The 12,062-nt window shown below is 47.8% G+C and overlaps 1 protein-coding gene across 1 annotated transcript in view; it reads right to left on the reverse strand.

Annotated features, from left to right (window-relative positions):
• Positions 1 to 10,780, reverse strand: part of LOC130120966 (activin receptor type-1-like) — a 25,365-nt gene extending 14,585 nt beyond the window's left edge. The window contains exons 1-4 of the mRNA XM_056289794.1: positions 10,598 to 10,780; positions 10,253 to 10,489; positions 9,719 to 10,044; positions 354 to 526 (exon numbers count right to left, since the gene is read on the reverse strand). Of these exons, the coding sequence (XP_056145769.1) occupies positions 354 to 526; positions 9,719 to 10,044; positions 10,253 to 10,489; positions 10,598 to 10,780 (919 nt within the window). The remainder of the gene's footprint in view (positions 1 to 353; positions 527 to 9,718; positions 10,045 to 10,252; positions 10,490 to 10,597) is intronic.
• Between the last annotated feature and the right edge of the window lie 1,282 nt (positions 10,781 to 12,062).

Consider the following 12,062-nt stretch of genomic DNA (forward strand, 5'->3'; position numbering starts at 1 on the left):
CGGCATCTGTACGGACCCGCTCACACACAGACCACATGCTGCTCCTTTAATCAGGGCACAAAACAGAGGCTGCCACGCAGAGATAATCAGGAGCTCTGTCTGCTCCTTTCGGCCCAGGATTGCCGGGGAAAGGGGCGCGCCGGCCGGGGGCAGGAGGACACGGGGAGCACCGAAGGGGCAGTTAGGTATAGCCAGGGGGCAGCCAGAGGATAGTGGGGCAGTGAATGAGGTCAGTGTGGGAGAAAATGGACGACGATGTTGGGTTTGTTTTTTATGGGGGGGGGGCAGGCGGCGTAATAGCAGCAGGGCAAGACAGAAGAAGAGTGGTGGAGCCAGGGGGTATCTGGTGTTACTCTGCTCAGGGGGACAGCAGGAAGGAGGGCACATCCCTCCGAACGAAGCTGGCAGGCCGTAAGGCTGGGCCAGGGTGCAGCCAGGGGGCAGGGGAAAAGGGGGCATAGAGATGGCTAGAGGCGTGAGACGGCAGCGAGACAGTGTGAAGCCTGGTGCTTTCAAGGGTATGAGGCTTAGAGGGGAAAAAAGGAGAAAAAAACCTCTTGTGGTACAACAGACAGCCCAGGCACTCACGAACAAGAGGACGGCAGGGGACAGAATATCCTCAATCTCTCCCATCTGACAGATCGATAACTCACCTCATTTAACTAACCAGAGCATGTCACAGGGGTCCGTTTAATGGCCTCCATCAGCGCAAGTAAATGGGCCGTCGCGTTTTCGTTTACGTTTATCACCCAGGAATCCTTCAAGAGGCATTTGAATTATCTCCGTCTCAATTCCCCTCTCACATGCCTTCATTACAGGGCAAGTTAATCAAAAGCAGTGAGCCACACATCACAGACCAATTCAAGATCGTTCAACATGCGTGTGTGTGTGTGTGTGTGTGTGTGTGTGTGTGTGTGTGTGTGTGTGTGTGTGTGTGTGTGTGTGCATGGTGGCAGTAGTAGCAGAAGTTATGGTAGTAGCAGTAGTACAAGTTATAGTAGTAGTAAGTAACAGTATATAGACAGTGTATTAGCAAAAATAAACTAAGTGGACAGCGGCATGGTTACAGCCTTGTTTGTGGGACACACGGCTGCAGCACACAGCACACAGTACACAGCACACAGTACATAGCACATAGCACACAGCACATAGCACACAGGACACAGTACATAGCACATAGCACACAGCACATAGCACATAGCACACAGCACATAGCACACAGTACATAGCACACAGGACACAGCACATAGCACATAGCACACAGCACATAGCACACAGTACATAGCACACAGGACACAGCACATAGCACATAGCACACAGCACATAGCACACAGTACATAGCACATAGCACACAGCACATAGCACACAGGACACAGCACATAGCACATAGCACACAGCACACAGGACACAGCACACAGCACATAGCACATAGCACACAGCACACAGCACATAGCACACAGCACATAGGACACAGCACACAGCACATAGCACATAGCACACAGCACACAGCACATAGCACACAGCACACAGCACATAGCACACAGCACACAGCACATAGCACACAGTACACAGCACACAGCACATAGCACACAGCACACAGCACATAGCACACAGCACACAGCACATAGCACACAGCACATAGCACACAGCACACAGCACATAGCACACAGGACACAGCACACAGTACACAGCACACAGCACACAGCACATAGCACATAGCACACAGCACACAGCACACAGCACATAGCACATAGCTAACCTAGATATAAGAAACCTCTGCTGGAATTCTTGAGAGGGAGACAGGCAGGCCGAGCATATGCAGAACCGATTGCGATCTGAGTAGACAGACAACTTTTTTGGCGCTTCCTGTGTGTGTGTGTGTGTGTGTGTGTGTGTGTGTGTGTGTGTGTGTGTGTGTGTGTGTGTGTGTGTGTGTGTACACTACAGTCCCTTATCCCTGCATATTGAATTCTCTGGCAGCATTCTGCAGTGTGTGTGCACAGAGCTGACATCCTGCCAAGGGTGTGCTCTCATTTTCCCCCTCGCTCTGCCTCAGCCCCCACCTCCCCTCTTGGTGTATCCACTGATGGAGCGCTCTGGTAGTAAACTTGGAGCAGAGGAACCAGCGACCACAAAGGAGAGCGGTATTGATTTTGTGCATTTTCTGGACAAGACCTTGCTGTCGTACGAGTTACAGCGGTCCAGTATTTCACGGTAAAAATGGGAATGCTGGCTTAAGGTCATGAAGATTCACATTATCCTGGAAAAGATGGGAAAAATGTCACAAAGGGTGAATGCAAAAGTCGTGTTAAGAGTTTTCCCCTCTTCGCTCTCTCTCCTCCCCCCTCCCCCCCCCCTTCCTCCCTCCCCTCAGGAAGCTCATGATGGCTGCCATATTCTGAGAACCTCCAGCCACTATTTAGTATCATAGGCGTCATTGTGAGCCAAGGGATGGATGAAGAGGGAGGTCAGATACAGATCACCCTCCATGGTGTTACTAGCAAAAAGCCCGGGGTGACAGCACATGCTGAGCAGTAGGGCATACTTTATAAAGGGGGTTGTGAGTGGTTAATATTTGCTTTACTAATGTTAAAAACTAATTTATTAATCATCATAAATCATTAATAAGTTGATGCAGCAATTTAACAAGACTTTTTGGGGTAATCAGGTTGGGAGACCACCCGGGAGTCTTCATAAACAATCTGAAACTACGTGATTAGATGATCAGATAAATGAGAACATCAGCAAGAAGATTAAAAATGCACAAGTTTCCCTGTGAAACCTGACGAAATGTTTTACAGCACACAGACGAGGTACACGGCTATAATCACAGACGCATTACCTCTTCGCTGCAGATCTTGCAAAAGCTGTTTCTCCCGCAAGACCACCACATCTCTCACTCTTCAAACACCACTACATCTCTCACTCTTCTTCTCTTCAAACACCACTACATCGCTCACTCTTCTTCTCTTCAAACACCACTACATCGCTCACTCTTCTTCTCTTCAAACACCACTACATCGCTCACTCTTCTTCCCCTCAAACACCACATCGCTCACTCTTCTTCCCCTCAAACACCACTACATCTCTCACTCTTCTTCCCCTCAAACACCACATCTCTCACTCTTCTTCCCCTCAAACACCACTACATCTCTCACTCTTCTTCCCCTCAAACACCACTACATCGCTCACTCTTCTTCTCTTCAAACACCACTACATCTCTCACTCTTCTTCTCTTCAAACACCACTAAACCTCACTCTTCAAACACCACCACATCGCTCACTCTTCTTCCCCTCAAACACCACCACATCGCTCACTCTTCTTCTCTTCAAACACCACCACATCGCTCACTCTTCTTCCCCTCAAACACCACTACATCTCTCACTCTTCTTCTCTTCAAACACCACATCTCTCACTCTTCTTCCCCTCAAACACACCCACACCGCTCACTCTTCTTCCCCTCAAACACCACTACATCGCTCACTCTTCTTCTCTTCAAACACCACTACATCGCTCACTCTTCTTCTCTTCAAACACCACCACATCTCTCACTCTTCTTCCCCTCAAACACCACATCGCTCACTCTTCTTCCCCTCAAACACCACCACATCGTTCACTCTTCTTCCCCTCAAACACCACTACATCTCTCACTCTTCTTCTCTTCAAACACCACTACATCTCTCACTCTTCAAACACCACTAAATCTCTCACTCTTCTTCCCCTCAAACACCACTACATCGCTCACTCTTCTTCTCTTCAAACACCACATCTCTCACTCTTCTTCTCTTCAAACACCACTACATCGCTCAGTCTTCTTCCCCTCAAACACCACATCGCTCACTCTTCTTCCCCTCAAACACCACATCTCTCACTCTTCTTCCCTTCAAACACCACTACATCTCTCACTCTTCTTCCCCTCAAACACCACTACATCCCTCATTCTTCTTCCCCTCAAACACCACCACATCGCTCACTCTTCTTCCCCTCAAACACCACATCTCTCACTCTTCTTCTCTTCAAACACCACTACATCGCTCACTCTTCTTCTCTTCAAACACCACATCTCTCACTCTTCTTCTCTTCAAACACCACTAAACCTCACTCTTCAAACACTACTATATCGCTCACTCTTCTTCCCCTCAAACACCACTACATCTCTCACTCTTCTTCCCCTCAAACACCACCACATCGCTCACTCTTCTTCCCCTCAAACACCACATCTCTCACTCTTCTTCTCTTCAAACACCACTACATCTCTCACTCTTCTTCCCCTCAAACACCACATCTCTCACTCTTCTTCCCCTCAAACACCACTACATCTCTCACTCTTCTTCCCCTCAAACACCACATCTCTCACTCTTCTTCTCTTCAAACACCACTACATCTCTCACTCTTCTTCTCTTCAAACACCACTACATCGCTCACTCTTCTTCCCCTCAAACACCACTACATCTCTCACTCTTCTTCTCTTCAAACACCACTAAACCTCACTCTTCTTCTCTTCAAACACCACTAAATCTCTCAATCTTCTTCCCTTCAAGCACCACTACATCTCTCACTCTTCAAACACCACTAAATCTCTCACTCTTCTTCTCTTCAAACACCACTACATCTCTCACTCTTCTTCCCCTCAAACACCACTACATCTTTCACTCTTCTTCCCCTCAAACACCACTACATCTCTCACTCTTCTTCTCTTCAAACACCACTACATCTCTCACTCTTCTTCCCCTCAAACACCACTACATCTCTCACTCTTCTTCCCCTCAAACACCACCACATCGCTCACTCTTCTTCCCCTCAAACACCACTACATCTCTCACTCTTCTTCCCCTCAAACACCACTACATCTCTCACTCTTCTTCCCTTCAAACACCACTACATCTCTCACTCTTCTTCTCTTCAAACACCACTACATCTCTCACTCTTCTTCCCCTCAAACACCACATCTCTCACTTTTCTTCTCTTCAAACACCACATCTCTCACTCTTCTTCTCTTCAAACACCACATCGCTCACTCTTCTTCCCTTCAAACACCACTACATCTCTCACTCTTCTTCCCTTCAAACACCACATCGCTCACTCTTCTTCCCCTCAAACACCACTACATCTCTCTCTTCTTCCCCTCAAACACCACATCTCTCTCTTCTTCCCTTCAAACACCACATCTCTCACTCTTCTTCCCTTCAAACACCACTACAGCTCTCACTCTTCTTCCCTTCAAACACCACCACATCGCTCACTCTTCTTCCCTTCAAACACCACATCTCTCACTCTTCTTCTCTTCAAACACCACTACATCTCTCACTCTTCTTCTCTTCAAACACCACTACATCTCTCACTCTTCTTCTCTCAAAGACCACTACATCTCTCACTCTTCTTCTCTTCAAACACCACATCTCTCACTCTTCTTCTCTTCAAACACCACTACATCTCTCACTCTTCTTCCCCTCAAACACCACATCTCTCACTCTTCTTCTCTTCAAACACCACTACATCTCTCACTCTTCAAACACCACTACATCTCTCACTCTTCTTCTCTTCAAACACCACTACATCGCTCACTCTTCTTCTCTTCAAACACCACTAAATCTCTCACTCTTCTTCTCTTCAAACACCACTACATCTCTCACTCTTCTTCTCTTCAAACACCACTACATCGCTCACTCTTCTTCTCTTCAAACACCACTACATCTCTCACTCTTCAAACACCACTACATCTCTCACTCTTCTTCTCTTCAAACACCACTACATCGCTCACTCTTCTTCTCTTCAAACACCACTAAATCTCTCACTCTTCTTCTCTTCAAACACCACTACATCTCTCACTCTTCTTCTCTTCAAACACCACTACATCGCTCACTCTTCTTCTCTTCAAACACCACTACATCTCTCACTCTTCTTCTCTTCAAACACCACCACATCTCTCACTCTCCTTCTCTTCAAACACCACTACATCGCTCACTCTTCTTCTCTTCAAACACCACCACATCTCTCTCTCTTCTTCTCTTCAAACACCACTACATCTCTCACTCTCCTTCTCCTCAAACACCACCACATTTCTCACTCTTCTTCTCCTCAAACACCACCACATTTCTCACTCTTCTTCTCCTCAAACACCACCACATCGCTCACTCTTCTTCTCCTCAAACACCACCACATTTCTCACTCTTCTTCTCCTCAAACACCACCACATCGCTCACTCTTCTTCTCCTCAAACACCACCACATTTCTCACTCTTCTTCTCCTCAAACACCACCACATTTCTCACTCTTCTTCTCCTCAAAACAAATGCATGAGCTGCCACAGGCTGAATGTAGATCTTCCTGACAAAGAAGAACTTCTTCTGCGAAATATTACCGCTTTGGTCCAAAGTTTTGCACAAAGTCAGCAAAAATCCCAAACTGCCCTAATTAGGCCATCCGGGTAGTGTACCAGTCTATTCTGTTGCCTACCACCACTAGGCTCGCCGGTTCGAATCCCCGTGTTACCTCAAGCTTGGTCAGGTGTCCCTACAGACATAATTGGCCGTGTCTGCAGGTGGGAAGCCGGATGTGGGTATGTGTCCTGGACGCTGCACTAGTGCCTCCTCTGGTTGGTCGGGGCGCCTGTTCGGGGGGGAGGGGGAACTCAGGGGGGAATAGCGAGATCCTCCCACGTGCTACGCCCCCCTGGTGAAACTCCTCACTGTCAGGTGAAAAGAAGCGGCTGGTGACTCCACGTGTATTGGAGGAGACATGTGGTAGTCTGCAGCCCTTCCCAGATCGGCAGAGGGGGTGGAGCAGAGACCGGGACGGCTTGGAAAGTGGGGGTAATTGGCCGGATACAACTGGGGAGAAAGAAGAGAAACCCCCCCTCCCCAAAATAAAACAAAAAGCTCCCCTACTAAACTTAACTACTGTAACTGTAGTTGCTCATGCGCTGCATTTTCATGTCACGTTATTCACTGAGAGTATGACTCGGTAGCCTTTGCCGGTCACGTGGCTTCTGAGAGAATGTCTATGGAGATCCTTTCGTATTGATAAAAAGTGGGCTCCCAACATGGGAAGTCTTTTTATTGATATGTTAAAAGAGCTTATGACTGATTCATAATGCATTAACATATGAGCTCTTAACCATTAATCAAGTCAGTCGCGTGTAAAACCTCCATAAAAGTAAGCCTTGTTGTAAAGCGGTGCCAGAAGTAGGCTGAGAATCAAGCTGAGCTTAACAAAGAAGTAACTCGAGTGAAGACCGGAAGTGGGGACTGACCTCACATAACACACTGCCAGTCCCCCCCACCCACCCACCCCCACAGGCCTATCCTAATAAGCACTTCTTTAGGAGACTGGGGGTGTTTCGAAGTGATTAGTTGGGAATGATTAAGCACTGCATTCAAATACAGTGATGGCCACATTTGCACCCAAATAGAGACACTATTTAGACAGTGATGAGAATCGATGGCTCAAGCACATGCGAGGGGAGCTGATTAACATTTCTGCCCACACGGCTAATCAATGCCTTCAAAACGTCATATCAAATCAAACGTTTGACGAACATATGTTGAGTGAGTGTGTAGGAACAGCGGGTAGATGGACTTTCCATTATTTTCGTCTGCTTTGTATTCAGGTCAGGAAGGGGGTTAGAGAGAGAGGGAGAGAGAGAGAGAGAGAGAGGGAGAGAGTGTGACAAAACACTGTTTTGTCTGATGAGGGTTGTGTATCACCGAGGTAGGGAGGGAGGAGGCTGGAAACCCTGCAGGAGCTGCTGAGTCATCACGCTGGCGAGGAGGGAGACGAGAGGTGGAATCTGTGTCTGAGCTGGCAGGCTGGCACAGTTACCATGGCACAAATAGCCTGGACACCGAGGGAAATGTGGCGGACTGCAGGAGGGCATGGGGGCTGGAGTGGGCGGGGGGGAGGGGGGGACAGGCAGGAGCACTAGCCTTCCGTGTCCCCATCCCCTTTCATGTCCATGTCCCAGACAGCACAAGTGCCAGCGCACCATCAGGGACACGCAGATGGTGCGCTCCTAGGTGGATGTGGGTGTGATGCAGAGCTGCTGAGGGCAAAACTTGTCCTCACTGCCGCAGCCCACACTCACATTCATACTACAGCACAGCAGATCAACACATCCACCTCAGCCGAAAAAGCCTGCTCTCCCTCTGCCTACCGCCAAACGCAACACGGGACGACTGAAACCGGAGAGTATGAAACAACAACCTGAGCTTTTAAGTAGGTTATCAGGGAACACACGGCAGACTTGATGCAAGTGGGGGAAAAAGTACAGAAGAAGGCAAACATTGCAGCAAATATGCAAAAAAAAAAAAGAAGAGAAAATTGAAACACTGCCGTTAAGATTAAAATGCCACCGGAGCGTCGAAAACATGCCATCATTGTGCAAAGCGAACAAAGGAGCGTTCCACAGAGGAGAGGGTTTTTCCTAACAGCATGAAAGCACTTTCTCACAGGAGCAAGGATGACATCCCCCCGACTCGGGTTCTTGTTGTTTAACTCCAAACATTTAACATGCACAGACCTGCACCAGTTTCACCGCTATTCGGTGGAACGAAAAAGGAAACGACATTTAAAAAAAAAAAGCTTTCAAGGAAAGATGTGTAGGGAGGGGCTGCTCAGAGGCGTTTAAAGGTTAAAACGGTTTCCACACACACAAGATAATTCAATTATGCCATTAATGAGGGCATGCCAGACAAATGGCTAACAAGTAGGAAAGATGACAAAACCATATCGACTGCCCTCTGGAGGAAACGGGTCATTAACCTATGAAGACCTCCCCACGCTAAACAGGATTTAAGACCATGTCCGTACAATGCCGGCCTTTCTGACCACTGAAAACAGCTTCAGAAAATGTTCCTCAAAGACGCCGCGTTTGAAAACAACAGTCTAGCACTGTCGTTTCCAGAACACTGATGTATAATTGTCATTTTATCTCAGAAAAAGCTGACAGAAGGAAGAAGATAGACTTTGTCATTGTATAGAATACAATGAAATTGGGGCGGCACGGTGGTGCAGTGGTTAGCGCGGTCGCCTCACAGCAAGAAGGTCCTGGGTTCGAGCACCGGGGTAGTCCAACCTTGGGGGTCGTCCTGTGTGGAGTTGGCATGTTCTCCCCGTGTCTGCGTGGGTTTCCTCCCACAGTCCAAACTCCAAAGACATGTAGGTTAGGTGAATCAGCTGTACTAACTTGTCCCTAGGTGTGTGTGTGTGTGTGTGTGTGTGTGTGTGTGTGTGTGTATATGTGTGTGTGATGGCCTGGCGGCCTGTCCAGGGTGTCTCCCCACCTGCCGCCCAATGACTGCTGGGATAGGCTCCAGCATCCCGCCCCACGAGAGCAGGATAAGCGGTTTGGATAATGGATGGATGGATGGACAGTGAAATTAAGAGCACTGCTCCTGATTGGTTCATTAAACACACAGGGAAACAAAACAAAAACAACCACAACATCCAAACAATCTCATCCAACAACAGAGGTTCTAAAATAATGAATAAGATAAAACAGGTAAATACAGTGTGATTTTGTACTTGAATAGATATAATTACTGAGCTAGAATGAATGTAATTATTGCACTGGTATGAAGGAATGGTTTGCTCTAGAAAGACAGTCAACATACTGCACACGAGGGTCATTCAGTGCTTATTGGAGTTCAGTGTACTTATGGCCCAGGGAAAGAAACTGTTTTTAAATCTGGTGGTCTGTATCTTGATGGTCTTGTAGCACCTGCCAGAGGGCATCAGGTCAAACAGGTGGTGTCCAGGATGAGAAGTGTCTTTTAAAATGTTCTTGGCTCTGCTGAGGCAGCGGGAGCTGGAAATGTCTTCCAGGGAGGGCAGAGGGCAGCCGAGCATTTTCTGTGCAGTGTTGATGGCCCTCTGAAGAGCTCTCCTGTCTGCTGCTGCTGAGCAGCCAGCGTGCCATGCTGAGATGCAGTCCGCCAGTACGCTCTTGATGGCGGAGCGGTAGAAGGCCACCAGCAGCTTTTCTTCAAGCCTATTTTCCTGAGCACTCTCAGGAAGTGTAGTTGCTGCTGTGCCTTCTAACAACCGCTATGGTGTCAGCTGACCAGGAGAGGTCCTCAGAGATGTGGGGGTTCCCAGGAATTTGGAGGTTGGAACCTTTTCCATACAATCCCCGTTGATGTAGTGTGGCAGGGCCTATCTACTCTGTGCTTCCTGAAGTCAATAAGGATTTTTTTTTTTTTTGGGTGTTCAGTGTCAGGATGTTTGTTGAACACAACCCTGTCGATTTCTGGACCTCATCTCTGTAGGCCAACTCATCTCCTCCTGTGATAAGGCCGACCACAGTGGTGTCATCCACGAATCTAATGATGGTGTTAGTGGGATGGGTTGGAGTGCAGTCACAGGTGTATAGAGCATAGAGAAATGGACTCAGCACAGAGCCTTGTGGAGAGCAAGTGCTGAGCATGAGGGCGGAGGAGAGGTGGGGGCCAAGTTTAACAGTTTGTGGGCAGTTAGTGAGTAAGTCCTTTATCTATGTGCAGGTGGGAAGGGGGAGGCTTAAGTCAGACAGTTTACTGACTAGTACGTCTGGAATGACTGTATTGAATGCTGAGCTATAGTCTATGACGAGCATGCTTACATAGTTCCCCGTTAAGTGACTCAGTGTTGTGTGAAGAGCTGTGGTGATGGCACTCAGCAGAGCTGTGATGGCATCTTCAGTGATGGCATCTTCAGTAGCTCTGTAAGCAAACTGATGTGGGTCGAAGGAGGGAGGGAGGCTGACTCTGATGTGCTGTGAGACCAGTCTCTCAAAACACTTCATGACTACTGAAGTGTGTGTGATCGGTCTGAAGTTGTTTGGATTGTCGATGGCTGGCTTTTAGGGGACAGGGATGACTAATGGCTGACTTTAGACAGGTTGGCTCGATGGCTTGTGTTAGAGAAAGATTAAAGATCTTAGTGTGAAGACCCCTGAGAGCTGGTCAGCACAGGCTTTAAGTACCTTCCCAGAAAATCGGTCAGGACCAGCGGCCTTCCTCGGGTTCACCAACCTGAGCACATGTCTCACTTCATGTTCCTGTGGAGCGAGTGTGTGGGTGCCAGAGGCAGGTGGAGGCAATGAATCTCTGTTAGGCCTTTTTACCTCAGAGTGGGAAAAGAAACGGTTTAGTTCCTCTGCCAGTGAGGCATCGGCGTTGACTGTCACAGGGTTGCTGTCCTTGTGGTTCGTGATGCGCTGTATTCCCTGCCACACCCGCTGTGGATCGTTGTCTGTGATATGGTCCTCGATTTTTCTTATAGGCCTCCTTGGTGACTTGATGCTTCCCCTAAGTTGGCTCAAGCAGTGTTTTGGTCTCTGAGAAGTGTCTGAACTTCGCCAGTCATCCAGGGTTTCTGGTTGGAAAAGACCCGGATTCGTTTGTCAATAGTGACATTGTCAGTGTAGTTTTTAGTTTTTAAGCGGCCTGTGCGTGCCCAATAAAAGAGACCTTTTCCATCGCTTCTACGTTTTAATGCGGATGGCAAACTTTTCAAAAACAATTGGAAAATGCTACGATGAAAAACTTTCTGCCATTTTTCGTTATGAAAACGCCAATTTTTCTGCATTTATATGGACGTGGTCTTAGAAAGACGAACTCCCCCCCCACACACACACGGCCCCTGCCATAGATAAAGGAATCTGCAGAGTTCGTCGGTCCGGTCAAGCCCTATTTCCCTGGGCCATTAGCCACCCCCACCTTACAAAGTGAGGAATGTAATCAAATGTAAATGCACCCCGCATACAGTTTAAGCCAGGGTCATTCAACGTGCACACAAACATAGCAACACACATTTGATACGCATTATCAATGTCATCAGAGACCATAGATTATCTTTCTTCCAGCTGTAGTCCCAAGCGGCCTCCCACCAGTACCACTCCAGTATCCTCTGGACTGGAGCCAGATCTCCTCACAGCACTCTGGAAACAAAAAAAGCCTGCTCAAACCAGTTTCCCTAAAAGTTACAATCCTGAATATTTATATGCAAAAAATGCCCTTTGTGATATATTCTTATGATGGGAGTACTTACGACACTATAGCTCTTGGTTACTGTCAAGTAGGAAT

Source organism: Lampris incognitus, chromosome 11 (assembly GCF_029633865.1).
Source record: "Lampris incognitus isolate fLamInc1 chromosome 11, fLamInc1.hap2, whole genome shotgun sequence".
Classification (NCBI taxonomy): Eukaryota; Metazoa; Chordata; class Actinopteri; order Lampriformes; family Lampridae; genus Lampris; species Lampris incognitus.